General features: G+C 54.8%; 2 protein-coding genes and 1 long non-coding RNA gene across 11 annotated transcripts; 2 read left to right on the top strand and 1 right to left on the bottom strand.

The window, feature by feature from the left end:
* Positions 1-383: 383 nt before the first annotated feature.
* On the top strand, positions 384-5,532 carry Rab26 (RAB26, member RAS oncogene family). Of its 5 annotated transcripts, none has more exons than XM_005391459.1 (9): positions 384-707; positions 1,717-1,827; positions 3,861-3,902; positions 3,981-4,047; positions 4,165-4,217; positions 4,507-4,572; positions 4,684-4,740; positions 4,843-4,919; positions 5,022-5,532. In XM_005391459.1, exons 1-9 carry the CDS (start codon positions 513-515, stop codon positions 5,122-5,124), a joined length of 771 nt encoding a protein of 256 aa, XP_005391516.1. In that variant the 5' UTR covers positions 384-512; the 3' UTR covers positions 5,125-5,532. The 5 variants fall into 5 exon arrangements, with proteins under 5 accessions (XP_005391516.1, XP_005391521.1, XP_013373092.1 ...); XM_005391464.1 differs by having other exon boundaries at positions 4,823-4,919; positions 5,022-5,114; XM_013517638.1 differs by lacking the exon at positions 1,717-1,827.
* Positions 5,533-6,218: 686 nt separating this feature from the next.
* Positions 6,219-6,779, bottom strand: LOC102003811. The gene is made up of 2 exons (XR_262150.2): positions 6,569-6,779; positions 6,219-6,354 (listed from the first exon to the last, which is right to left on the bottom strand). It is a non-coding gene; the product is annotated as an uncharacterized LOC102003811 (long non-coding RNA).
* Positions 6,780-7,022: 243 nt separating this feature from the next.
* On the top strand, positions 7,023-26,910 carry Traf7 (TNF receptor-associated factor 7, E3 ubiquitin protein ligase). 5 transcript variants are annotated; one of them, XM_013517736.1, is made up of 21 exons: positions 7,024-7,207; positions 15,767-15,885; positions 16,068-16,125; positions 18,607-18,698; positions 20,790-20,906; positions 21,387-21,479; positions 21,712-21,745; positions 22,426-22,633; positions 22,710-22,844; positions 23,401-23,618; positions 23,695-23,768; positions 23,995-24,043; positions 24,123-24,250; positions 24,435-24,517; positions 25,185-25,224; positions 25,344-25,460; positions 25,537-25,659; positions 25,829-25,948; positions 26,034-26,165; positions 26,254-26,373; positions 26,545-26,910. In XM_013517736.1, the coding sequence occupies exons 2-21, from the start codon at positions 15,805-15,807 to the stop codon at positions 26,557-26,559; spliced, it is 2,037 nt and encodes a 678-aa protein (XP_013373190.1). In that variant the 5' UTR covers positions 7,024-7,207; positions 15,767-15,804; the 3' UTR covers positions 26,560-26,910. The 5 variants fall into 5 exon arrangements, with proteins under 5 accessions (XP_013373192.1, XP_013373190.1, XP_013373191.1 ...); XM_005391453.2 differs by having other exon boundaries at positions 7,025-7,207; positions 22,450-22,633; XM_013517737.1 differs by lacking the exon at positions 15,767-15,885.
* The last annotated feature ends 60 nt before the right edge of the window (positions 26,911-26,970 follow it).

Below are 26,970 nucleotides of genomic sequence, written 5' to 3'. Positions count from 1 at the left end.
TTTTTTGACGGGGGTGGTTCTTTCTGAGACAGTCTCACTGTGCAGTTCAGGCTGGCCTTGAACTCACTTTGTAGCACAGGCTGGCCTAGAACTCTCAGCAATCCCCCAGCCTAGGCATCCCGAGTGCTGAGATTACAGATTTGCGCCACCACACCTGACCAGAGCGGGGTCTCTGTGCCTGACTGCCCCATCCGGCCCGGGGGTTGGGGGTTCTGGAGCGGCTCACGGCTCAAGCTCTGGCCTCTTTCAGTCTCCTGACACCACCCGGGCGATCTCATTTGCATGAATCCTCCCCTCTCCGACACGGTCATTGGCGGAGGCAGAGGCGGGAGGCGGGGCCTGGGTAGCAGGGCAGCCTGTGGGATGGCTGTGGCGGGGCGGGTGCGGGGTGCCCGGGATGCCGCCGCGGCCACCTCTCGGCTTCGGGTCCGGCTCGGGCTCAGCGGGCGCAGGGAGTGGGGCGGCCCGCGGCACGACAGGCGCAAAACGAACGCACTAAGCACCTGTCTGCCATGTCCAGAAAGAAGACCTCCAAGAGCAAGGCGGGCAGTGTGCCCGCTGCCTCCGCGCTGCCTTCTGCCAACGGGGCCCGGCCTGCGCGCCCCGGGACTGCGCGCCCTGGCCCCGAGGCGCCGCCCAACGGGCCCCAGCAGCCCGGCCGGCTGTCACTTGGCGGGGGTGGTGACTTCTACGACATCGCTTTCAAGGTGAGCCAGGCACCTTGCCCCCAAGCGCGTGCAGCAGGTGGCGTCTGGTCTGTCGGATCCGAGCCAAGAGGGGAGGGAGCCTGAAAAGGGGCGCAGGGTGCCGCGGAGCTGGCCGAGGAAACCTCACAGCTGGCACAGCTGCAGTGTGCACTGCGCGCGCACACAGAGCTGTCAGGTTGTTTGGGGTGCTCAACAGCTGGGTGGGCCTCCCGTCCTCCTTCCTCAGAGGACAGCCGAACAAGGGGTCCTGGGACATCAGAACCCGGCAGGCACCCCTCCCGCGGACCATCCCCCCCACCTGGGCTCCAGTTTCATCATTTCCCATATGCTGCCTTCTCTCACATCCAGGGGTTGTGGGTCTCCTCTTTTTTGGGGAAGCCAGAGGCTGGGAAGAGGTTTGCCAGTTGGATGGGGAGACTGAGGCCTCCCCCAGACCAAAGCAGAAGCTATGTGAATTTGGCAGGGGTAGATAGGATCATTTTTGGATTTTAGAAGATTTAGCAGCAGGCTGGTGTGGGGGGGAAGGCTTGTCTGTCCCTTCTGTCCACAGACCTGGAACAAGCCCACCTGACCCTAGGCTGGGAAATCTCTCCTAAAAAGGCTGCTGGGATTTGTATCTTTTTTAGGGTTTGAAGAAGCCCTTGGGAATGGAATCCCTGGAGGTCTCTTAGGAGGTCTCAGCTCTCACTGCCCTCTGTTCCCCACTGGACCCCAAATACTTCCCTCCCAGATCAAGCTCGACTTTCACTGGGAGAGCAGCAGCCCTCACCCCCACTGACTGAGAAGGGCCCTGTTGGGAGGGAGAGAAGGGACCAAGACCACCAGAGGTAGAACCGTCTCCCCAAGCCATCTGAACCCGCAGGCCTAGGATGGCCCTCTCCTCTGCTCCCCATCACCTGCAGCCCTTTCTGGCTTGGGCAGTTCATAACAGATCAAAAGCCCCCTCTAGGTGGGCTAGCATCTTATCCCCTCCACCTTGGTCTACTTCTGACCCTCGTGTCTGCCCTAGGTCATGTTGGTGGGAGACTCAGGCGTGGGGAAAACCTGTTTGCTTGTGCGCTTCAAGGATGGTGCTTTCCTGGCAGGCACCTTCATCTCCACTGTGGGCATCGACTTCCGGGTGAGAGTGGGGCTCTGACCAGTTCCCCCTCATGAACTCACTGAGTCCTCCCAGTATCCTTGGGCAGCTGGTTCTCCATCTTTCCTGTGGTAGCGCCAGTTCTCAGGAGGTGGAGCTGCTAATGGGGGTGGTTGCTTCCCAGGCATGGGACACCTAGCCACCAAGCTGAGTGACTCCCAACACCCAAGGGTCCTGAGAAGATCTCCCAATATCTTAGTGGTCGTTGCATCCAACTGAAGCAGACGTCTGTGCCAGGGGCTGGAATTATCCTGGGCCTGTATTCCCAGGGTACTGGCAGTCAGAGGAAACTCAAGGCCGACATCCACTCAAGCCAGTCACTGCCCCACTGCACAGAGGTGGCCCAAAGATGACAGCCAGGAACCTGCCCAGGTCCTGCAAGCCACGAGGCTGAGACGCAGCCTGGGAGGTTTCTAGGTCTTGCTTGGAGGAGGGGTCCCTGCCTTTGGGTGTAGAGACCCCTAGTATCCCAAGCAGGGGTCCCTGAGGCTCTAGCATCAGAACCCTTACCTCTGGCCATCAGTCTAAATCCCGTGTACTGAGGTGCTGGTGTGTTCTTGGCAAATCCTGAATTTGCATTTTTCTCACCCTTTAATTAGACCCAGTTAGCAGGAAGCTGGGAAGGAGGCCCATTCTGGGGACAGTAAAGGAGGGCTTCCTCCAGTTTGGGGAGCTGTTCTCTACCCAGATTGAAATGAACGGTTGAGGTGCCAGAACAAGCTTGGAGACACATGACCTTTTGCCTGTCTAGGCTCCTCTTCCCCTTGGCCCTGGGACAAGTGATACGGCCAAGTAGATGAACGTTTGTGCCCCAATTCAGGGAGCCAGGGAAGACAAGGTATTTTCCCCAGCCTGGCAGATGGTTGAGTTTGGTTCCCTAGAGACCCAGAAGCACCCTTACAGCAGTAGCTTGGGAGGTGGTAGTTATTCCAGCTGCCCAGGCCTGCCCTCTCCATGAGGAGGGGACTCTGGGCCTTGTGTCTAGTCCTGAACAGGGAGGGCCCATCTGTGGAGCACTGTCAGCCATTCAGCCATAAGTACAAGTACCTATTGCATACTAAGCATAGTTCTGGCCTCTGAGGTTTCAGCATTAGGCCAGATAGGCCAAGCCACCCCTTGGGAAGCCCATGTTCCAGTGGGAAAACTTAAAAAGGGTGGGGAGGTCTTTCTTTAGGCAGGACAGTTCTCAGTGCACACAGCAGCTCATTAAATTAAGGGTGCATCTATAATGGGAATGGTACTCTAGTTGTCTCCATTTACGGTAAGGAAACCAAGGCAGTGTTAGTAACAAGTCTTGGGCATGTATGATTTTAGTGTGGCTTGGGGTGCAGCTCAGTGGTTGAATGTTTGCCTAGAGTATGGTAGAGGCCCTAGCTTTGATACCCCACACCAAAAAGTGGGGGGAGGTACCGTGGCTCTAAGCGGACCCCCCCGCCCCAGCAAATTAGAGGTATCCATTCTTTGGGAGGAGGGAAGAGGCTGACTTGTCCAGTGGATACATGGAAGCCCATGCAGAAGCCAGGTAAAGGTGGCAGTCAGAGATGGTAAAAGCCAAGGGAATGGAGAGCAATGACATTTGGCTTGGGATACAGTGGGGTGATGGCAGGGGGCCAGAGGAGCTAGTAGACAGGAAGAAAAAACTGGCCCAGGATGGGTATAGTGGTGTACACTTATAGTCCCAGCATTAAAAAGAAAAACAAAATCTTTTAAGCCCATCAAAGCAGCCACCTGAGGAGGGCCCTGAGCAGTTCTGTGGATGGAACCACTGGAGGTGCTCCCCCAGGGCAGGTGGGAGAAGTGTGTGGACCCTGGGTGCACCTGGGCCTAAGGGAAAGCATGACATGTAGACGAGAGAGGTATCTGGCCTCTGAAGAATCTGGACAATGTTTGGGAATGACTTAAAGGTCTCAGCTAATAAGGGCCCTTTACTCTCCCAGTCCCCTTTCAACCCACCCTTTAGAGCCCCCAGGTACAGGGTTATGAGTGCTCATTGGAGCTGACTGGTTCTGTTTCAGAATAAAGTTCTGGATGTGGACGGGATGAAGGTGAAGCTGCAGGTAAGATGACTACGAAGAAGTTGGGGGCAAGGATACCAGGGAGGGGCTGGACAGCATGACCTGTGCCTGTTGCCACAGATCTGGGACACAGCTGGCCAAGAGCGGTTCCGCAGTGTCACCCATGCCTACTACCGGGATGCACATGGTGAGCCCATGGAGATGGGACCAGCTCCCCTGGGAGTCAGGGTTTTTGAGCAAGAGGGTCGGGGTAACCAGGAATCACTGGGCCCCCAGGGGTGTCCTCACTACACTCTACCCTCAGCACTGCTGCTCCTCTTCGATGTCACCAACAAGGCCTCCTTTGACAACATCCAGGTCAGTGGCCTCCTTCCTGGTGGGGTAATAGGCCATAACGGCCCAGATGGCACCAGGATCCTTGAGTGAGGACTCTGGTGGGCTCCTCTGGGCTTGATGTGACCCTAGCTGAGCATGAACTAAACATGGGGCACGATGACATTCAGCTCCCTCTTAGATAAGGTACCTAGCACAAGGAGCACTCTTTCTGGAATTGGATATTCTGTCAGGTGGGACCTGGAGGGGGCGAGATTCTGAGGGCAAAATATGGAATACCAGCTTCCACCTGGTCCTAGCTCTCCCCACACAGGCCTGGCTGACTGAGATCCAGGAATATGCCCAGAACGACGTGGTACTCATGCTGCTGGGGAACAAGGTGGGCAGGCCATTCTGCTCTCTCCACCCTGGCCCCACAAGGCAAGGCAGGTGAGGGGGGTGGGAAGGCAAATCATGGGCCAGCTGTCACCAAAACCTGTGCCTGGGCCAGGTGGATTCTGCCCAGGAACGTGTGGTGAAGAGGGAGGATGGAGAGAAGCTGGCCAAGGTGAGTCATGGCAGGGTGGGTGGCAAGGAGGGTGCCCCCGAGGCTGTGGAGCCTGGGCTATCTGCACCATGCCACCACCCAGCTGGCAACAGCTGTTTGCAGGAGTATGGACTGCCCTACATGGAGACCAGTGCCAAGACAGGTGTCAACGTAGACTTGGCCTTCACTGCCATAGCAAAGTAAGTCCAGGGAGTGAACAAAAATACCTCTAACACCTAGGGTCTGAACCCCTTCACTGGTGGTTCAGGGTACCACCTTGTTTCAATTCTCCTGCTCTATAGGGAGTTGAAACAGCGCATCATGAAGGTACCCAGTGAACCCCACTTCCGGCTGCATGACTATGTGAAACGGCAAGGCCGAGGGCCCTTCTGCTGTCAATCCTGAACGAGGGTGAATTTAGTTCTATTCTGAAGGGACCCAGCCCCAGAAGATGGACAGAAGCTCTACAGCCAGCAGCTCCCAGGGACTCCTGAGTCAAGTCTCACCCCATCTCTGTCCCAGCAGCAATCTCAAACCTCCATTTCCAAAAATCAAAGGTCCTTAGCCCCAGAGAGGACTCCTTGCAAGTATAGACCATGCCGTGGCACTCTGCTGCCCCCTCTTGGGCATTCCTAAAGGACCAGGCCACAGGCCAACACATGTATATGCTTCTGTGTGCCCCAAAGACCAGCCAAAACTGGTTAGGGTACCCACATGACAAGCCTTGTAAGGCCCGGCCACAGCTGAGACCTGATGTTGCCAACTCTTCATCTTGTACTAGTAGAGTGATTAAACCAGTCTTTTGATTGCAAATTGTTTGCTTTTATTTTTTTGAAACAAGGTCTATGTAGTATAGGCCTCAAACTCATGACAATCCTGCCTAAGCCTCCCAAGCGCTGGGATTACAGGTGTGTACTACCACTCCCAGCCTTGATTCCAAATGTTTTCAATTGTAGGGAATAAAGAGGTGCTTTCTGGAGTTCGTGTCTCATCTGGTGAAAGCAACTTCTAGACTAGATTATAGAGTTCAGGGGACTTGGTGAGGCCCAAAACTCTCCACAAGGTGGGTGAGGTTCCTTTATAACCCCCAGCTGCATCAAAGCTCAATGCTCTTCAGGGAGTATGTGGGAACCTTGGTGATTGGACCCCTGGGGCAAAGGCATAAAAAACAATCTTTTGGCCTTACAGGCAAAAATAGACAAGGCAGGCCTAAGAGGCATCAAGTCACTAGTAACTAACTTCATTTTAATGCCCATCTACTTCCCATTTGCCTGGGGATGAGCTTGTCCTCTACAGAATGCTAACAGTGTAAGAAAATAATGAGCTAGAGCCGGGCGTGGTGGCACATGCCTGTAATCTCAGTGCTCTTGGGAGGCTGAGGCAAGAGGACTGCTGAGAGTTCGAGACCAGCCTGGACTACAAAGTGAGCTCAAGGCCAGCTTGAACTGCGTGAGACCCTGTCTCAAAAAAAAAAGAAGTAAAGAAAATAACGATACAGAGAAGACTCATTACTTTTGCTTTATTGCTAAGCAGTTCAACTGACAAGGATGCCCACCTTACCAGGCCCTCTTGCCCACTGGGCCTCTGGATTTCGGTTGATTTAAGTTCAACATCTGTAGCCGACTCACCACGACCCTGAAAATCAATCAGAGTTCGAGATGTAGAGAAGCCCGTTCCCTCCATTTTGGCCCACCCCCCAAACCTTCCCAGTCCAGGGAGCTCACCCAAGCCTCAGTCTCGAAATATAATCAGACTGCATATGCAGTTCTCATACGAGGTGTCAGAATTTAGAGTAGTTCATCACAGGCTTGGAGCTGCATCTAGTATACTAGGCCTGGCCCAGTCTTACCTGCTGAACGTTGAAGAGTTTAAACGACACTGGTTAAGGTGGAGCTAGGCTGAGGCAAGATCCAGTGCTACGCCAGCCCGAGGGGTTCCGGAGATGCCTACGGTCCCACTGGGCGTACAGCTTTTCCCGCTCCACTTCCCACAGCACACCAACTCCACCGCAGAAAGACTCAGACCTCGTGCTCTATCCAAAAAGGAGGAGTTAGCTCCCGGCTCAAGCTTTTATAGAAACTGCCTTACTTCTATGATTGGGCAGATCTGGCGGAAGTGCCGCCTTTCCTCACCACTGATACGCTCCACTCTCTATCCGGCGGAGACCCGATTCTACTCCTTTTTGCGAAGACCATTGAGCGTTACTGTGAATGACTGTGCATAGAGCCAATCAGACTCCGATCTGCAACGTAGAGTGATTCTAAAGCCTCCAACCCTCCCTGGTACTGCGGGGCCTCCATAAATCGTAGTTTCTGAAGCGCCGCGCGTGAGGCAATAGCTTGGGTCACTGGAGTCAGCAAACTACAAGTCCCGGCGGGCTCAGCGCCTTACCCCTTCCGGGTTGCGCGTCTGGTCCCTTTCTCAGCCAGCGGCAGAGGGGGCACGATGAAGCTAGCGGGTGGTGCTGCCGCTCCCGGGCAGCAGGCGGGTGAGTGTCCGCGCGGCGCGCCCGATCCGCAGCTCGGGCCTCTGGGCCGCGCGCGGGGTGGGACCAGGTGCATCCTGAGCCTGGCTTGGGGGTGCGGGGCCGAGACGGGCCCGGATCTCCACGTCCGTACCTTCAGTTTGTCCACCAGTCGCTCCTTTGCTTCATTCTCTTTCTTCCTGCATTTATTGATCGCCGCCTCGGTGCCAGGCACTGTTCTAAGCGCCAGGGAGAACGCGAGCCCAGTTTTATAAGCTTATCTGGTCCAGGGTCCCCTAGTCTGAGCTGACAATTCTGGCTGGATTATTATTTGCTGCGAGGGGCTGTCCCGTACATTGTAGAATGTTGAGCATCCTCCCTGGCTTCTACTCACCGGAAGCCAGTAACCTCCCCCCTCCCGTTGTGACAACATTGTCAGCAGACATTGTCCAATGTCTCCCCACAATCCCTGGTCTCGAGAGTGAAGGAAGAGACTGACAATAGACAAAATCATGAGGGGTTAGGATAGGTATTATGAAAGAAACAGCTTGCTGGAAAATATGTCCTGGGGCTACTGTCTTGGTGGAGAGCCCTACAGTTGGGCAAAGATCTGACAGAGAAGCAAGCAGACCTGGGACATTGCCAGAAGATGTTCCAGGCTGTAGTCAAGAGAAAGGGATTGGTGCATCCCAGTTAATACTGGTGAGGTGGTGGAGAGGTTAGGTTTAGGAGGCGGGACAGCTCCACAGGGTACAGGCCAGGATTTGTACTGGGCTTTAAGCAGGATGTGGAGGACTTGATGCCTGGAAGATGGACAAGGTCTAAGTCTGGAGCCTTCTGGTTGTGTGCAGTGGATGGGTGTGGGGGTTTAGTGGAGACACAAGAGGCTGTCAGAGGTAAGCCAAGGTGGTCAGCTGAGGCTGGGGTCCAGGCCTCTTGGGTTCCACCCTACTTTGCTGTCTCACTTGCTTAGGAGCGCCATCTGAGTTGGGTATGGTGTCACACTGCTCTAGTGCCAGCACTCAGGAGTATGAGGCAGGAGGATTACCTCAAGTTTGAGGACAGTCTGGCCAGCCTGCACTATATAGCAAGACTGTCACACAAAACATACACACACACACACACACACACACACACAAACCAAAAAAAGAGCTCCATCTGCCTACCCTGACTGTACCCCTATTTCACCACCCCACAGCCCCCTCCCTATGTACAAATAGGCTCTTCTGAGCTGCTAACCCCTTTTCAACAGGCCTATGGTTCTTTCTTCCTCATTCCTTCTCTGGGCCTCTCCCTTCCCAGACCTCTTTCCTGTGTGACAGGCACAGCCTATCTGTTGTAAACTTCTCCTTTTACCTCTCTGGGCATTCACAGTTCACTGTGGACTCTGTAATCCTTATGTCTTGAGGTTCCCTATATCTATGCATTGCAGTCACTCCAGGAACCCAGAACTTCATTCTGAGGGAAAGCAGGGATATGTGCAGCTTGGCTGAGGTGACAGGCCAAGAAGGTGTGGCCAAGAATGACAATCCAACCTGAGAGGGTCCTTGAAGTTAAATCCCTGTGGCTTCATGGAATGAATAGAAGAGATCAGGGTCTAAAGTACTCATAGAGAAGTACTTCTGACAGATGGAATGGAGATTAGTGGAGGCTCCTCTCTGTCTCTTCCCTTGTCTCTCAGCTCCTCCAGGATGAAACTCACATTTAGCTTAGCACTGAGTCTCCAATCTCTAGCACTGAGTGGTGTGAACCTTGGCCTGCAATTGGACAAAGAAATGCCAGGTGTGGGAAATGGGAAGAAGGTGCAGCTGAAGGGCCTAAGCTGGGCAGGATGTACAACTCTGCGATATAGTCACTTCCTGCCTTGGCTTGACAAAGGGTTGGCTCATAGGGCATAGGGTTCCTAGGTTTGACTGGAAGTGGTGAAAAAACCAGAAGGAATAGAGTTTGAGTCAGCCTTGATGTGACTTCTTATTGGCCAGGTGCATGGGCCAGCCTCTCAGCCTCTCTCGGCTACCACTTTGAGTTTTTCTGTTTGTTTTTGAGACAGGTCTGTAAATCAGGCTAGCCTTGGATTTACTATATAACCCAGGGTGGCCTTGGACTGATGGCAGTCCTCCTACCTCACCCTCCAGAGTGCTGGGATTACAGGTGTGGATCACTCTGCCCAGCTCCACTTTGAGCTCTTAGTGACAAGCTGGAATTAGAAAATCTGCCACTATTTATCATGTCACCTCTCACAGCTCCTTCCAGATTAGTGTCCATTTCTACTTCGTTTTATGGTCAGAAATCCAAGACAGGTGAGGGTAAGCAACTCACCCAGCCACACATCTGTTTAAGTGGAAAAGGTGGGATTTGAATCCAGGTCTCTCTGAGTCTAGGGCCTGTGGCCTTGACTACTCTGTTATACTGAGTCTATGATAGACACTTCAAGGGGTCTGTAAGAGTGTGTGTGTAAAGTGCAAGCATGTGCCTAAAGCTGGTGGCTGCTCTGAACTAGGGTCCTCGCAGACCTGGTTTTACTAGTAGGTGGGCATCTTGTATTTTACCAGATCTCTGGAGGGTTCATTCAGGAAAGACCCGTAGAGAAGGACCCACCGGTCCTTCACCCTTCGACAAATGCTTCCTGTGTCCCCAGAATGTCAGTCCCAAGGCAGAGAATGTGGCTGTTCCCTGGAGGAATGTGCTGCCAGGTGGGGGCAGATGAAGACAGCCACTGCGGGGTTGTGCTGATGTGAGGGCTGGTGCTAGGAAGCCCCGGATAGGGTGAGACTGCAGTCTGGAAGCTGGGGCGTGGGAATGAGCCAGTCTCAGAAGAGAGTGCCAGAGTGGAAGAGGCAGCCTTGCAGAACCCTGGACTGATAGGGTTAAGGGACTCTCTGAGTGCCAGAAAGAGAAGGTAGTGCATAATTGGGGGTAAGGTGGTGTGTGGCCCTGTGCATTCCCAGAACTGCCCCAGGACATTCTCAGCTTCCTTTTGGGTAGCAAGAAGAAGAAAGTGAAGCCATGCAGGGAGCACTGAAAAACCTGCCTGAGGGGTCCTGAAAATATAGGCTGGACCTGGGCTGGGCTGGATACTTGACTGTCAGGTAAAGGTCCAAAATCTGTTCCCAGGAGTTTGAGACTGCCTTGATTTATTTGAGATAGCCAGGCACATGCTTTCTAGTTCTGCCCCCTCTAGCTGGGTGTTAGAACAGAAAGACGAATGCCATCTCTTCCCATGCCTCAGAATTTTCTATCTGCCATTCTAGACTTGGCCAACCCTTGCTCTGGGAAGCCCTCTTGACTTCCTCCAGACTAGGTCTGGTCCCTGCACCATAGACAGACACAAGATCTGGAAAAGGAAGGGCAGGGACTTGAGGCCAGCACCAAGGGCAGTGAACTGTGTTGCTGCTGGGCAGTGGGGTTGAGTGAGAGGGACTCCTTCCCTCCAGTAGAGGGAGCCATGGCTGCTGGAGAGGCTCAGCCTGGGCAGGCAGGCTGGGTGTGGACTGCAAGAAGGAAGCAGAGCCAGGCACTGTGGCACATGCCTGTAATCCCAGCACTGTAATCCCAGGCAGGAGGATCACCATGAGTTGGAGGCCAGCCTGGACTACATAGTAGGCTCAAGGCCAGCCTAAGCTACATAGTGAAACCTTGTCTCAAAACAAAACAAAACAAAACAAAACAAAATAAAACAGAAGCCTAGGAAGGGGGAGCAAGTTAAGGAGCTTCTGCAGAGCTGGGGCTGTGGGTATAGAGAGCAGGGGAAAGTTGATGTAAGTCCAGTGGCTGGTTTAGGGTGCTGGGCAGTGGGCAAGGCTGACCAGTCCTCTGCCCAGGACCTGCTGAGCTTCTAAGGGGGTCTTTAGGACCAAGGGAAACAGAGGCCAGGGACAATCCAGATTACCACCCCCCTCCCATGTCACACTGCCTGGCTGGTATGGAAAAGGTGTGTTCACTGCCTGTCTTCACAGTCCAGGGTAAGTGCCCCCAAAGACCAGGAGATACAATCTTTTAGAGAGCAAAGGTCCCGAAAAACAAAGCTGTTTTTAAGGGGGGCATCAAGGAAACAGCCAGGGGAAGTACATGTGGCTTTGCTTTGGTAACCAGGCCTGTTTCTATAGGACTTGGCAGCTAGGCCTGGGCTTGAGCCAAGGGGTCAAGATGGGGCTGAGCTAGTGGCTGGGCCATTTGCAGCTCCCTAGGGCTGGCTCCATGATACCAAGAGCTGTGCTTGGAGCTCTGGCTGTAGTGTAGCCTATAGACCACCCATAGCTCAGGCAGGGCTGAGGCCTCTTGAGTTATCTGAAGCTCTTCCCAGGGTGGTCACAGGACTAATGGGACACCCAGGGTGAGCTTGCCCCATTAAGGGCCTAGCATGTACTCTTCGGAGGATGTCTGCCCACACTCCACCTGCATGGAGCTATTTGGTCCTAGCAGGGACTTGCATCTGCAGACTCCCTCCATCCCCCACCCTAGCAGGGTCCACTTGAGCTGACCACTGCTCTGGCTGCCAGCTACAGGGCCTATGTGGGCAGGGACCCTGGCCAAGTTTTACTTAGACCTTCTTGAGGTATATCCTAAAAGAAAAGGGGTTGGGGCTGTGCTCCATGTTCCCCACGAGGGTGATAGCCCAGCAGACCTTATGCTGTGGGGCCTACCCAACTCTCACTCTTCTGAGCTACTCAGAAAAGGAGGCAGTTCAGGCTTCTCAAAAAAAGGAGCTGAGACATTCCATGCTATTGGTGAAGATAATCTCCCACTCCCCATTGGACAGGTAGTGGGGCCCGGGAATGCCTGGGTTGTGGATATGTATACACAAAGACCCCAGTGTCTTGGCCCCAGACTCAGATGTGGCGGGGCAGGGGCTGCCCTGTATTGTCCCCCGGTAGAGAGGGATGGTGGGGTAGACTAGGGAGAGAGTTGCCTTTTCCTGCAACCCATCCTGCCTTGCTCTGGTGGACCCTGGGCACCCTTGGGTGACACTTCCTGTGACACCAAAGGTGGACAGCTCTGTGTTTTTTTTCAGGACCTTTGCTTTCTTTCTTTTTTTTTTTTTTTTTTCTTTTCCAGTACCTGGGATCGAATTCACAACCTTGCACTTGCCAGGCAGGCACTGTGCCACTGAGCTAAATCCCTAGCCCCAAGGACTGCTCTCTAAAAGATTGTTATCTCCTGGTCTTTTGGGGCACTTACCCTGGACCGTGAAGATAGGCAGATGGTGTTACACTTGGAAAGGAGGGACAGGGGAGCTCTGGGGGAAAGATCTTCTGCAGCCACATAACCTTTCCCATTTTGGGATAAGGGTACCAACCCTGGGGAAGGCTGTTCCCCATACATACCAGCACTGGGAACTGTAGGACAGGAGAGGCAGGCTTCCAGGGTACAGAGAATGGCTAGAGAACTGTTAATCTCATTGACAACTTCTTTCCTACCCCAGAGCTCAGCAGAGTGGGGGTGGGGCAGAGGTATCTGCTCCCACTCTGGGGTCCAGGGCACTCCTTGGGACAATTGGTGCTAAGCTGCTGAGGTACTTCCCAGGGATGCTTCCTAGGGGTTTGGCCTGCAGAGCATGCACCTTCCTCTCTGGGTCCTAGAATCCCATGGAAGACTGTTACTGAAAAACTCAGTGCCTGCAGAACCTAGTTGAGAGGAGACCTCAGGCATCTTGCTCAGTTCCAAAATGCTAAGGATACGTACCTGTAATCCCAGTACTTGGGAGGCTGAGACAGGATGATTGCTGTTAGTTTGAGGCCAACCTGAATTATAGAGCAAAACCCTGTCTCAAAAAAAAATAAAATAAAATAAAGTTGGAAATGGATCCCGGCTTCATGGGTGGCCCACACAAATGAGGTTGATGGACTCCAGCCTGGGGACCTGCCTATCCCTAGCTCCATGGCTAGGACTGTATGCATGTGAACTAGGAAATAGCTTCTCAGGCCAAGATGTGGTCCGCCTACCTCCTTCACTGCTCAGCCTGGCTCTTGGGCTGGTCCTGTACACCCCTGCTAGTGTCATTGTTACAGGCCTGGCTGCTATTGGCCCATTCAGGACTTCTGGCTGATTTGCATGTTACCCTGTGTGCCTTTCTGTTCACCTCACCTCAGGGAGAGAGAAGCCAGACACTGCTCTCCTAAGCTGAAGCTGCATGTTCTGAGCTCCCTCTGTCTGTGGGGAGGCTGTCTAATGTCCCAGGGGGAGTGTTTGCTGGGGTCCTGTCTATTGGGTTTGGCGTCACTTGGTGGACCTTCAAGCAGGCATAGTGACCCTGGGAGCTAGCAGGGAGGGGATCAGATGGGTTTGTGAAATTTACAAGGGGCCCCCATGTGAGCCAGCTTTTGGGTTCCCAAAAGCAATGAAACTTTGCTGCTCATGGGCGAGTCCTAGAGCTCTCAGCTTCAGGCTGTCTGGGGCTCCTAGTAGCAGGGGCTTCCCCACTCACTCAGAGTGGCAAGCAGATCTCCTGGCCACCCATCCTAGACCTTCCTGCTAGAGGGGGAGGGGAGACACAGCTAGAGTCAAAACAATGCTTCTGGACTTACCACGTTCACATCTCTACCTCAGGGTTGTCTCCTCTGGGCCTGTCTGCAGGCCCAGGCTGTCCTTGAAGAGCTTAGTCTTAGGCACACAGCCAAACCCTGAAATCAGAGTTAGACCAGGGTTATGGGTGGGGCAGCCTCTGTTGGGTACTGAGGCTGGTGTAGGGGCAGAGGAAGCCAGTGTGGTGGAACTAAGTGTGTACGCTGATAGGTCAACAGTAATGAGTATGGCAGGGACCTGGGACTGAAAGAGGGCGGCCTTGGGTAAGCTCTTGGGATCCCACCCACCCACCTAGACCCAAGGGTGCTCAGAGCCAGGGGCCAGGTGACAAGCACTGCTGACTGAAAGGCTCAAGAGCTATCCCTAACCTGCAAGATGATTGTTTGAGGCCTAAGCCCTGAAGGCTGAGGAGTCCCATAGCAGATGGGTGGCACTGCAGATGGCAGTTGAAGAGGCAAGTGGAGCCTGGGCATGGTAGGGAGAAAAGGACAGGCAGTCAGCAGAGGTGGTGAACAGAGCAGGAGTGAACCCCACCTTGTGAACCCTGGGGCTGAGGTGAGGACTACTGCGTGGGCCAAGACATACTTTGTGGCCATGGTGGTGGGTGACAGTGCTATCCTAGAGTGTGTATGCTAGGTGGAAAACATCAAGGGCCTGTTAGAAAAGATGCCAGAAGCAGCTAGGCTGTCTCCGTGCTGTATTCTGCAGGGCTGGGCCACAAACAGGCATGCCCACTTCTTGGTGCAGAGTAGGGCCCTGGAGGGTGATCCAGCCAGACCTTCCTGGAGCTTGTTGTTTTCCTGTTCCTTCCCTATCTGACAGAGCCTTGGTACAGGCCGCTGGGATAGGCACTCCACTGGCAGTCTCCCCTCAGGGAGAAAACTGGTTCAGAGGCCCCATCCTTGGGCAGGGAACTTGGGGTGTATGTTACTGGGGGCTGCAGTAACCCTTGGGTGGGACAGTGCACATAGGCCAGATGGCAGGATTCATAGTGTGTGGCCTTCCTCCCCAGAGAGCTCCTTTGTGACCATGGCAACTCCACTGTGGTGGGAGACAATTCCCCCAGCCCCACCCTGGCAGCTTGCAGACTGCTGGTTCCTGAGAGTGGGGACCCTGCTTCAAGGGGGTGCCTGTTGTGCAGCAGGGCAGGGAGGGATCGTCTTAACAGTGGACAGATCCATTCCTGCAACCTGTCCTGAGTGTGACCAGCCTCCCTTTCTCTTTAATCTTCCTTTTCCTGCAGGTGCCCCAGGCCTGGCGTGCCAAGGGGCACAGTCCCCCTGGCCCCAAGCCAGAGCCTCTCTTTCGGGGAGGGTGGGGATTGTTCATGGCCCTTGTGTGTTTCCCACATCTTTCAGCCCCCAGCCCCTGAGCTGCTCCATTTGTGGCACTGGTAACCCGTATGAAGTTGAAAGTTGGGGCTCCCCTCTTTCCTGTGATTTTCTTCATGTGGCTATGCTTAGAAGTTGGGCTCCAGTTACTTCAACTCATGGGTTCTCTGAAGTGTGACCAGTGCCCTGCCATCTTACAGACTGGGTCTGGCCACGTCATGACAGCACCTTCTGTGGCTCGAAACATTTGTCTTACCGTGGGTGGTCCCTGTATGACAGGAATCTAATATGTGCCACATCTGGGCCAGGTGCAGTGGGCAGGTAGAGATATCCACTGAGGCCCAACCTTGGCTCCAGGGACATTTGGCCTGCAGAGGGGCAGGCCTGAAAGTGACCAGCTATGACTCAGGACCCAGAGGAGCAGACAGTGCAGGTGGGGGTGTCTCCATCTCTGGGGTAAAGAGCTGGGTAGGCTGGGTGTGCTCTTCAGGGCTCAGCCTAGGGGGATGGTGAAGCTGAGGGCTGGTTGTCCTCGTGGCTCCACCTGCCTGATCCTGGGTCTTGTGCAGACCGGGGCAGGAAGAAGGGCTCTTGTCTGTTGTGGTCCCACCAAATTAGGCCTTCTCCTATCCCACTAAGTGGGATAGGAAAAGGCCACCGTGAGCCCTGCAGTGGACCCGCCAGGGCAGGATGCAGACTCTCAAGCCCCTCATTCATGTCCCATCTGCAGGGGATGCTGCCCAAGGACCCCGCATGCCTCTCTAGAGCATGAGCTCGGGCAAGAGCACCCGCTACAACCGCTTCTCTGGGGGTCCCACCAACCTTCCTTCCCCAGACGTCAGCACCGGGGTAAGGGGCTGCCCTCTTTGCACACTCCTGCCCCAGGCCCCCAGCATGCTCTGATAACTTGAAACTGACTGTGGAACTTTCAGATGGGCGGGTATATATGTGCTATTGGTGGGTCCTGGCAGTGCATGCATATGGCTGGGCCATGGGGAAGCATGTTAGTGCGTGTCCATGTTCTCTCTTAGACCAGAATGGAAACGACCTTCGGGCCTGCCTTTTCAGCTGTCACCACCATCACCAAAGGTGAGCCCGTGAGCCTGCACATGGGAGGAAGCTGGGCCCCCCAGCCCTAGGGGACACTTATTGGTGTGGTGGGAGCTCCATCCTGATGTTAGATAATGGGCCGTCAGCCTCTTACCTCTGTTCCTTGCTGTGTTCAATTCTGGGCTGTCCCCTGCTAGACAGGAGACAGAGCATCCCACTCTGATGCTTTAGCCCCTGCTGTTGTCTTTCCCCCGTGTCCTGGCATCATCTGGCGCCTGGCCCAGCACCTCTCCACTGAGGGCTGTCCTGATTTTCCTGGCACCACAGCCACATCCATCCCTTGTCACAGTGACCCATAGCTCATTCCCAACCCCAGGCTCCTAACCCTTGAGAAGCTGTGGGACCTTCTCTCAGGTGTGGTCCTAAACCTCAACCCTGCATTGTTGTCCAGGAGTTTGGAGGAAATGGCAGACCATACTGCACACCTCCTGGAGGCACAAGGCCAAATGGACCTGCATTTAGGCCAGGATTCTGGGGAGAGTGTGTTGTCTTTTCTGTCTGGTGCCCAGCCACTGCAGGAGGTCATCGGTTGCTAACTGGCTTTTTAATTGTCTTGATAGTGTTTTCTCTGGGTAAACCTAGCCACCAGGTACACCTGCTCATGCCAGTTCTTCCTGCTGCACGTGCAGCATGGCCTTCTCATGTGGCTTTTTCTGAGGAAAAAGATACCATCCCGAGTTGCCTTCCCAGAAGAGACTTTCTTTTTTTTGTTGTTTGTTTGTTTTGAGATAGGGTCTCATTATGTACAGTAGTTCAAGGGCTGGCCTTGAACTCACTAGCTCACGTGGCCTCAAACTCCTGGAGATCCTCCTGCCTCAGCCTCCTGATTGCTGGGATTACAGGTGAAAGCCACTATGACCAGCTAAGAGACTTTCTTCTCATCAAATTTTTTGGGGGGTTTTATTTGTTTTCTTGGAGACAGAGTCTTGCTAAATTAGAACGTGCTATCTTTCTACCTCAGCCACCCATTAAGTTTACTTTTATTTATTTATTTTTGAGACAGGGTTTTACTAAGTTGCTCAGGCTGGGCTTGAATTTACAACCCTCCTGCCTCAGTCTCCCATAGTGCTGGGATTATAGGTGTGTACCACCATTCTTGGCTCAGGAGGGTCTTCTTTCAAAGCTTCTACAAGGCCCATCACCCACCCTGGCCTGGGGTACTCTACCAAGCTGAGGTGCACAACCAATGCCAAATGATGACCCCCGAGTAAGACCACATCTTTGACCTTCAGGGTAACTTCCAACTAAGTTCTCTGATGGCCCATGGTCTTCAGCTGGTATATGGTAGGGCCAGGACCACATCTTGTTGATCTGGTCCTCCTGCCTCATTCGCTGATATGGCCAGAACCACAAACAGGCCACCCGTTTTTGGGCTTCCCAGGGAAGATGATGAGGAGCTCTCTGTTCTCCTCCCCACACTACCTCCAGTCAGTCTGGCCAGAGGGCAGGGCAGCCCTGTCATTTCCATGTGGAGGCCCCCATCACTGGCCCTATAGGCAATAGCTTTGGGGACAGGGGACTCACTCCCTCCGCCAGATGCCCCGGAGTAGATGCCACCAGGCCCAGCGAGGTCCAGCTGTCAAAACAACTAGACCCAAAGGTCTGAGCTCAAGATCAGGGCTTTAACTGCCTGCCCTTGACTGGGCCTTAGTTTCCCTATCTGTACAAGAGGGGTCAGATGAGACATCACTGGTGCCTTGCTGCTCAGCTGACCTCCTACCACCACCACCACCCAGGGATAAGAATATGAGGGTACAAGGAGCATTCTCTGTCCTTAGAGACTTCAACATTTGTGACCGGTACCATATGGTCTGTAAAAGTAGATGCATGGGGCCAGGGATGCAGCTCAGTGGTACAAGCACCTGCCTGGCAAGCACAAGATCCTGAGTTTGATTTCTGGTACCAAAAAGAAAAGAAGTTGATTCATGAAGCTGGGCATGGTGGCACATGCTGTAATCCCAGCACTTGGGAGGCTAAGGCAGGGGGATTGTTGTGAGTTCGAGGCCAGCCTGGGCTACAAAGTGAGTTCAAGGTCAGCCTGAACTGCATAGTGAGACCCTGTCTCAAAAAAAAAAAAAGCTCTGGGTTTAGAGCCAGGGATGTAGCTCAGCAGCAAAGCACCTCCCTGGCAAGCGCAAGGTTGTGAGTTCGATTCCCAGTACCAAAAAAAAGCTTTGAGTTTAATCTCTAGTAAAGAAACAGCAGCAGTATCTTCTCCTGGAGTAGTCAGGACAGGGGCCCAGGAACCTCGTAGCCGCACTCCTGGCATTGGCTTGACCTTGGGATACAACCTTAGCACTGCCTCCCAGTCCCTGCTGGAGATAGCCACAGGGCCCCACATACTACACAGGCTGCACCAGCTCTGTCTGCCCTCTGCCTGGCCCATTACCCCAGTTTGGGTCTGGTCTGTACAGCCTGTTCTCATGTTTCCCGGCCCTCCCCTTCTCTCTTCTCTCGCAGCTGATGGGAGCAGCACGTACAAACAGCACCGAAGGACACCTTCCTCCTCCAGCACCCTTGCCTACTCCCCGAGGGATGAGGAGGACAGCATGGTAGGCCTTGGCTTCCCCTTCGCCCTCTCCTATAGACCAGGCCCAGGGGATGCTGACTGTAGGCCAGTGGCAAGAACTTGAGTCCAGGCCAAAGGAACAGCACATGTGGACAGCAAGGCTTGAACACATGTGGTGAGACCCTGAGACCAACAGGAGGCCCCTGGGCCTGGCAGTGGAGGCAGCAGGCAGCCAGTTTGGAGAGCTAGGCTAGAAGGCATGCGTATTTGAAGACCAGAACAAGGCACATTTGGTACCATCTTAAGTAAGGAGATGACAGGGTAAATACCATGTTTTGAAAGCTTCCTTTGCTACTGAGGTGAGAGTGAGTGGGGTTGCAGGAGGTTGAAGAGGGGGTCTTGACTAGGAGACATGGACACATCAGCTGGAGAAGGAGGGTGGACCCAAGTTGTGGAGTCAGCAGGGCAATGGGGCTTCGGAGCCTCTGCTAAGCCCTGGGAAGAGCCGGAGAACACCCTGCTTCTGGCTGTGTGAGAAAAGAAGAGTTCTGGGCTGTTGGCTGGCTGTAGGTACCTGAATCATGTGGGCAGGCTCCTGGTGGCCATTCCCTGGCAGAGGAGTCACTGGTGCTCAGAGCACAGGCTCTGAGACTGCCAGAGGAGTAGGGGCTGACCCTGGTAGGACTGAGCCCTAGGGTGCAGAGGGGCAGAGTGGCCTAGAGGCAGGGGAACTGGACACACTCCTTTGTGCTTACACTTGCTTTACCTGGTACACTGTCCTTGCTGGGCATGGCAGTCTGCTGGTGGCTTCAGCTGGTTCTCCAACACACGCAGGCTTCCTCAAGACTGAGGCATCTCCTTGTCCTGTGGCCAGACGTTTTTTTTTTTTCTTAATAGGAAGAAAACCCATTTTTAGTGAAATAAGCAAGCACACAGAGGTTGTCCATGAGGTCCCAGGGAGTCAGGTAGACCAGTGTCCTGATCTTCCAGCGTCTGCCTGTTCCACGTGAGGTGGCTGGGCCTTCTTCCACCTCAGCCTGTGCTCAGGAGATTGTGATCCCAGGAGGGGCCCTTGACTGGTGGGCAGATGTGAGCAGAGCTCCCCACCTACTCCTGTCTGGCCTTGCTCTTGCCCCTCTGGATTTCTTCAGTAGCTGTGGGGATATCTGACTCACTTCCTCTTACTTTTTCTCTGTTCCTCATGTGGCATTTCCATATGGACAGGCCACATGGGGCACTGTGGAGGGACATGGGACACCATCCTGTATGGAAGCATGTGTCCCTTTTCTCTGCTACCTGCTCAGGGACACCCAGTCTGGGACTGGCTATGCCTCTGCACTATGGAGCGTCACACCTGGGCTGGCAGGGAGTGGGCTCTTTCCCTCAAGTTTTTGCAGCGTGGGGGATGGGGAAAGGGGTGGGGTTTACATGCTGCTTCTCAAAGGTCGTGGCTTAAGAGTGTGGCTGCCAGTTCTATCAGAACCTGGAGGAAGAAGCTATGGGAACCAATAGATGTTAGAAAGTTTTGGAGGTTTCTAGGGCCAGAAGGCAGGAAAGGACAGTGCCTGCCTTTTCCTCCTCGTGCCCTCCAGACCCTCACTGTGAGTGGCTCAGGAAGTGGTAGGCACCTGTGCCCTCACCTCAGTGCTCAGGCCCCTCAGCCAGGGCTCAGTGGAAATGCTGTCCCTGCTTCCTCTGTGAGCCTCCCAGCCTGGGGCCAGTGTCCCCTGGACGGGGATGCCAGGCAGGATCTGGAACCTGGCAGCCTCTCCTAGTTCTGCTTTCCATTCCCTTCCATCTAGCAGTCCAGGGGCCTGTGGGTGCTCTGGGATTGGCTGGTGGAGCCACCCCCTCTGTGGCCCATGTTCCCTCACAGGAAGCAGGAAGCAGCCTGAGTGTGTCCTCGTAGAATTGAATAGCAGGAAGTCTCTCCATTTACACAAAGAAAGTTGGCAGTGGAGAGCGAGCAGCCCGACATCAGGGCCCAGGCAGGCAGGCGTGGGACTAGGGCTGCACCGGCCACGGCCCCTGTGTCCCTGAGAGTACCCACTGGGACAAGGTGGCCCAGGGCTGCTGTGCCCTCCAGCCTGCCCACTGCACAGAGCCTCCTGATGGGTTGCCTATCTCTGTGCAGCCCCCCATCAGCACCCCCCGCCGTTCCGACTCAGCCATCTCTGTCCGCTCCCTGCACTCCGAGTCCAGTATGTCCCTGCGCTCCACGTTCTCACTGCCTGAGGAGGAAGAGGAGCCGGTAGGTGTGGGCAGCTGGCTGTGGAGGGTCTTCCAGGGTTGTCACTGTGCTGCAGTGCCGCGGGGCATCTTCTCAGGCCCGGCCAGGGCCTCTGGTCCTCCCTGGTACACATTGGGACTGTGGGGCCAGGCCAGGCCCCCTAGACACAATCTCCTCACCCATCTCAGGAGGCCCTTTCTACTCTTCATCCCACAGGAAGGGCAAGTGAGAGCAGGGGAAGGCTGTGGTGTGCCTGCTGCCCACGGTGCTGGACACAGCCCTTTCTGTTTGAGCTCTGCCTCTGTGGCCACAGCTCCTGTTTCCTCTCCTTGGCCTGCTCAAACCAGCCCCTACCCCCAGCCTCAGTGTCCTCTCAGGATAGGACTCAGCTGATTGGGATCAGCCGAGTGGCCAGGGTGGCATGACTGCGGGTGGCCTCCCTGGCCATGTCTGTATCCTGGCCCACCTCCCTTTCACCATCCTTTGCCCTGCTTGTTTCAGGAGCCACTGGTGTTCGCCGAGCAACCATCAGTGAAGCTGTGCTGCCAGCTCTGCTGCAGTGTATTCAAGGACCCTGTGATCACCACATGTGGGGTAAGGCCACCCTGTGGGGCCCCTTCCCCCTACCTAGATTGCTCACCCCAACTCAGGGCAGTGGGCTGTTGGCCCACTTCCTATAGCCCTGGGCCTTTGTCATACACCTGGTCTGGCTGCCCAGCAGGTGCCTTCTGCATTGGGCATAGGCTGATGAACCCTGAGCTGCCCCTGGGTTTAACATGAGGTGAGGACTGTGCCTGTACCCTACATCTGTCCTTTGTCTCCACAGCACACGTTCTGTAGAAGATGTGCCTTGAAGTCAGGTAGGTCTCTCCTTCCCATCTGGGCCTGGCCACCTTGTTATAAAGTAGGAGTGGGTGGTCTCAGTCCTGCTTGGGTCCCTGGCTGATAAGCAGAGGCCATGGCTCATTCCTAGCCCTTGAGAGGTTGTAGGGTTCCCTCTCAGGTGTGGTTCCATGCCTCAGCCCCATATTGTGGTTCAGAAGGTTGGAGAAGGTGGCAGGATGTACAGCCTGTGCAATGTCCAGCACTCTTGGCTTCTGCTGTGCCTGGGCCAGGACTGTGGGTACTCAGACCAGGCTCAGAGCCTCCACAGTGTGCACTGAGAGCCAGAACTCCTGCCATCTCCATACCGAGAGCCCTCCCCAAGGCAGGCATGGGATGGGACCTCCCAGTGTTGGCACCTACACTTTTTAAAAGATGGCATCCTCACCAGCTGCTCATGCCTCTGGCTGGCTTGCTCCATGCCACTGATAAGCCTACTTGACTTCCCTTCCACATCCTGTCTTCTGTTCCCTTGGCCCTTCCCAACACCTTACCAGCTTACCCGAGAGGTTTCCATGACCGCCTCATCCTCCTAGCTGACCCAGCTCTGTACCTAGTCCTGTGCCTCAGTGGGACAGATGGCTTGGTGACTCATGCACCTAGAAGGCTCATGCCCACCTGGGGCAAACGGGGGTGGGGGTGACAAGGGAGGCTGTAGGGTTAGTATGCTGCCCCTCCCCAGAGAAATGTCCTGTGGACAACGCCAAGCTGACAGTGGTGGTGAACAACATTGCGGTGGCTGAGCAGATTGGGGAGCTCTTCATCCACTGCAGGCACGGCTGTCGCGTGGCAGGTGTGGGGAAGCCCAGCGTCTTTGAGGTGGACCCCCGGGGGTGCCCCTTCACCATAAAGCTCAGCGCCCGAAAGTAAGTATCCCCCATCCCCAGTTCCTAGCTTTACCATTGGGCCTTGGCTCAAACCTTGGGTCCCATCTTCACACAGGGATCACGAAAGCAGCTGTGACTACAGGCCAGTGCGCTGCCCTAACAACCCCAGCTGTCCTCCCCTCCTCAAGATGAACCTAGAGGCCCACCTCAAGGAATGCGAGCATATCAAGTGTCCCCACTCCAAGTACGGGTGAGTGGGTGGGGGTGGGTGGGATCCCAGGTTCATGGCTATACTGGTGGCCATGGCAGCATTACTGGGTGAGAGAACCTGTGTGCTGGGCCTGGAGGGATGGACCTGAGCCAGGAGCCGGATGTGACGCCATAATCACAACCGAGATCCAGGGGCCCAAGAGAGTTGAGCCCCATGGCAATGCAGAAAAGGGACTGGGCAGGATGGGGAGCTGAGGCCTTGGGGAAGGTGTGCACAAGGATGTACTAGAGGCTGGCTTAGCATGGCAGATTGAGCAGAGTTGTGAGCAGAGAGGAGGAGCTCGGTTTTCAGAGCAGGGAGGCCAATGAGAGTTGATTTTATTCCCAGGGTGGGAGAGCACTTAAAGCACACTGAAGGCTCATGATTGGATTTTGCTGGTAAAATAGCTGCAAAGGTCTGGCAAGTGGGAGAGCAGCTGGATCTGGGGGTGGTGGGCCTTGCAGTGGAAGATTCTTAAGGGTTTCTTGGGGTTAGGAAGATGGGAAGGGTCCTACTGGGCAGGCAGGTGGGCAGCTGTCCTGTCCCCCCGCTCCAGGTGTGCATTCATTGGGAACCAGGACACATATGAGACACATCTGGAGACGTGCCGCTTTGAGGGCCTGAAGGAATTCCTGCAGCAGACAGATGACCGCTTCCATGAGATGCATGTGGCTCTGGCACAGAAGGACCAGGAGATCGCCTTCCTGCGCTCTATGCTGGGCAAGCTCTCAGAGAAGATCGACCAACTAGAGAAGAGCCTCGAGCTCAAGTTTGGTGAGGACCAGCCTGGAGGGCACAGGGTACAGCCAGTGTGCCTGACCCCAGTGACGCCTCCTCTCCTGCCGCTCAGATGTCCTGGATGAGAACCAGAGCAAACTCAGTGAGGACCTCATGGAGTTCCGGAGGGATGCATCCATGTTGAATGTGAGTGGAGTGGGGGGCTAAGGGTGATTGAGATACAGAAGGGCGAGGTTGGGCCCCATGGGCAGCCCTCCCCCACTGGCCTCTGCCCCCACTAGTTGGGATTAGGGGCCTGAGTTCTGGAGAGGGCTGCTCCCACCCCTGGCCAGTGCCAGGCCTCAGCTCTGTGGCTATACTCGTGGCCATGGCAGCTTCATCCATTTGCCCTCCACTGCTTTTGGCCTTGCAGGATGAGCTGTCCCATATCAATGCACGGTTGAACATGGGCATCCTAGGATGTGAGTATAGTCCACCGCCACCTTCACCTGCTGTCCCTAGGACCCCACTGGGTCCCTCACTATCTTCTCCATTCTGCAGCCTATGACCCTCAACAGATCTTCAAATGCAAAGGGACTTTTGTGGGCCACCAGGGTCCTGTCTGGTGTCTCTGTGTTTACTCCATGGGTGACCTGCTCTTCAGCGGCTCTTCTGACAAGACTATCAAGGTGGGTAGAATCCTGCCCCATGGTCTCTGTAGCCTTGCCAGGCTGGGTTGGATACTGCATGCTGGCCTTACCAACTTGTGCCTGCCTAGACAGGGCCCTTTCCCTTGGCTGGCTGCCATCCTTACCTTGCAATTGGCACTGAGATGACCCTTTCTGGAACCTACTCTGACCCTGGTTTTTGCAGGTGTGGGACACCTGTACCACCTATAAGTGCCAGAAAACACTAGAAGGCCATGATGGCATTGTGCTGGCTCTCTGCATCCAGGGGTGAGTCTGGACACTGTGCCTCTTGACCTTGGAGACAGGAGACAATGTGCTGCTACTCCCTGGGTCATAAGCCATGAGCTTGAGCCTGTGCAGTCTGACTCCCACCCCGTGGGGTGCCCTCAACCCTGAGCAGTGCCAGTCTTTGTGGCATTGTGTAGGCTGCTCCATTGCCAGAATTGTGTGTTCACAAAGCCCTGGCCCTGGCAAGCCTTAGGTGGCCAGAGGCTGGCAGTAGAACTCTTAGAAGATTAAGGCAGGGGTGTAAGCATAGTGTGACCAGTGTAGCTGGGGCTCCATGGAACAGCTTCCCCAGCCACCTCCTTGTTTTGGATGTCCTCTTGCCTAGACCTGCCCTGTTGGTTCATGTTGGAGACCATGTGTAAGCATTCATGTGTGTGTACTGGAAGCAGCAGCTTGGGTGGTAGTAGTCAGCCCTAAGACTTAGTGTTAAGGGTAGGGACTCCTTTCCAGTGGTCAGATACTGTCTAGGCAGGCCTCAGGGACTAGGCCACCACTTCCAAAGTCCCCACACAGATAAGGCCTGGCTCAGGAAAGTAACATTGGTCCTGGTACTGGGCCAAGGTGCTGGTTCCTATGGCCCAGACAGGACAGTGTCAGCCAGGACAGTGGCTTTCCCTGCCCTCATACACTGACTTTGCTTCCCCAGGTGCAAACTGTACAGTGGCTCTGCAGATTGTACCATCATTGTGAGTAGGGCCCACAGGCAGGCGGTTGTGGGAGGAGGTGGCCCAGCAAGCATTTTCTCCTCAGTGCTCTAGGCTCCAGGTAGCAGGGCTGGCCCTGAGGCTTGCCATCCATCCCTTAGGTGTGGGACATCCAGAACCTGCAGAAGGTGAACACCATCCGGGCCCATGACAACCCTGTATGCACGCTGGTGTCCTCTCACAACATGCTCTTTAGTGGCTCCCTGAAGGCCATCAAGGTACAGGCAAAGGGCATCCATATACATCTGGGCCACTGGGTGCCCACTCAGCCCCTGCTCATAGCCACTTCCACAGGTCTGGGACATCGTGGGCACTGAGCTCAAGTTGAAGAAGGAGCTCACAGGCCTCAACCACTGGGTGCGGGCCCTGGTAGCAGCTCAGAGCTACCTGTACAGTGGCTCCTACCAGACAATCAAGGTATACAGAGCCATCCTGTTGGCAGGGCCACACTCTCTGCCTCACTTCCCAGCTGGCCTCTGAAGGTTCCCTCTGCCCTGTGCTTATCATGATACATGGACCCCTGCATGGGTGGGCTGCCTCCTGGTATCTAACTGGACTGGGACCAAGTGGCCACATTTGCCTGTAGATCTGGGACATCCGGACCCTTGACTGTATCCACGTCCTGCAGACGTCTGGTGGCAGTGTCTACTCTATTGCTGTGACGAATCACCACATTGTCTGTGGCACCTATGAGAACCTCATCCACGTAAGGGCCAGGTGCCTGAGGGAAGGACTGACTCTGGGCTCCCTCGTTTTGGGTCTCTGACTGGCCTGTGCCTGCCCCCTCTCAGGTGTGGGACATCGAGTCCAAGGAGCAAGTGCGGACCCTCACAGGCCATGTAGGCACCGTGTATGCCCTGGCAGTCATCTCAACACCAGACCAGACCAAAGTCTTCAGTGCATCCTATGACCGGTCCCTCCGAGTATGTGCTAGCCCAGTCGCAACAGCAGGAGGCCCAGAAAGAGGGTGGTTGGGCCTAATCAGACCCTCACATCCTATGTGCCCCCCAGGTCTGGAGTATGGACAACATGATCTGCACACAGACCTTGCTCCGCCACCAGGGCAGTGTGACTGCTCTGGCCGTATCCCGGGGCCGGCTCTTCTCAGGGGCTGTGGATAGTACCGTGAAGGTCAGTGCCTATGGTCCAGGCCATTCAAAGGAGCTGCACAGATGAGCGGGTGGGGTGGGGGTGGGGGAACAAGGAACTGGAAGCATCAAGCAAGCTGCAGTGGAAGGCAAGTGTTATCACCAGGTATCCCTGGAGCACAGGGGTACCTGAAACAGAGCCCTTTCCTTGCAGGTTTGGACATGCTAACAGAATCCAAGCCAGGCCTCAGCTCCCTCTGGGCCTTGCCTGAGCCAAGCTGGTCACACAAGGTGGCCTTTGGGTTTCTGCCTGCCATGTGAGGACAGGTAAATGTGCTCAAGTGACCAGGCAGTGTCCACCCTGCTCCACACTCTGCAAGCCTCCTTCTGCTTGGTCCTGCCTTCACTCTTGCCAGGGCAAGGCCCAGGCCCCTCTGGGTGCCAGGTACGACACTCCAACCCATCCTTCATCTACACTCCAGATGAACTGAGAGCCTTTTTACTCCACCTTTTCTACTGTTTTTAGACTGTATATAGATTTGATTACTTCCTGATTGAAATAAAAGTGGCACAGACTGTGGCTGTTGAGTAGGGAGAAGTCCTGGGGGTGTGCACAGGCACCAGCAGTGTGTGAGGGATG

This window comes from Chinchilla lanigera, unplaced genomic scaffold, assembly GCF_000276665.1.
Source record: "Chinchilla lanigera isolate Chin_1 unplaced genomic scaffold, ChiLan1.0 scaffold00041, whole genome shotgun sequence".
Taxonomy (NCBI): domain Eukaryota; kingdom Metazoa; phylum Chordata; class Mammalia; order Rodentia; family Chinchillidae; genus Chinchilla; species Chinchilla lanigera.
Note: the sequence above shows the minus strand (reverse complement) of the source record. Positions and strands in the feature narration are given on the sequence as shown.

Bases quoted from the DNA above. Each gene is read 5' to 3' on its own strand.
- Rab26 (XM_005391459.1), top strand. From the start codon at position 513: ATGTCCAGAAAGAAGACCTCCAAGAGCAAGGCGGGCAGTGTGCCCGCT. The intron at 4,048-4,164 runs GTGAGCCCATGG...CTCTACCCTCAG, and splicing joins CTACTACCGGGATGCACATG to CACTGCTGCTCCTCTTCGAT. The intron at 4,573-4,683 runs GTGGGCAGGCCA...TGCCTGGGCCAG, and splicing joins TCATGCTGCTGGGGAACAAG to GTGGATTCTGCCCAGGAACG.
- Traf7 (XM_013517736.1), top strand. From the start codon at position 15,805: ATGAGCTCGGGCAAGAGCACCCGCTACAACCGCTTCTCTGGGGGTCCC. The intron at 20,907-21,386 runs GTAGGTGTGGGC...TGCTTGTTTCAG, and splicing joins CTGAGGAGGAAGAGGAGCCG to GAGCCACTGGTGTTCGCCGA. The intron at 21,480-21,711 runs GTAAGGCCACCC...TTGTCTCCACAG, and splicing joins CTGTGATCACCACATGTGGG to CACACGTTCTGTAGAAGATG.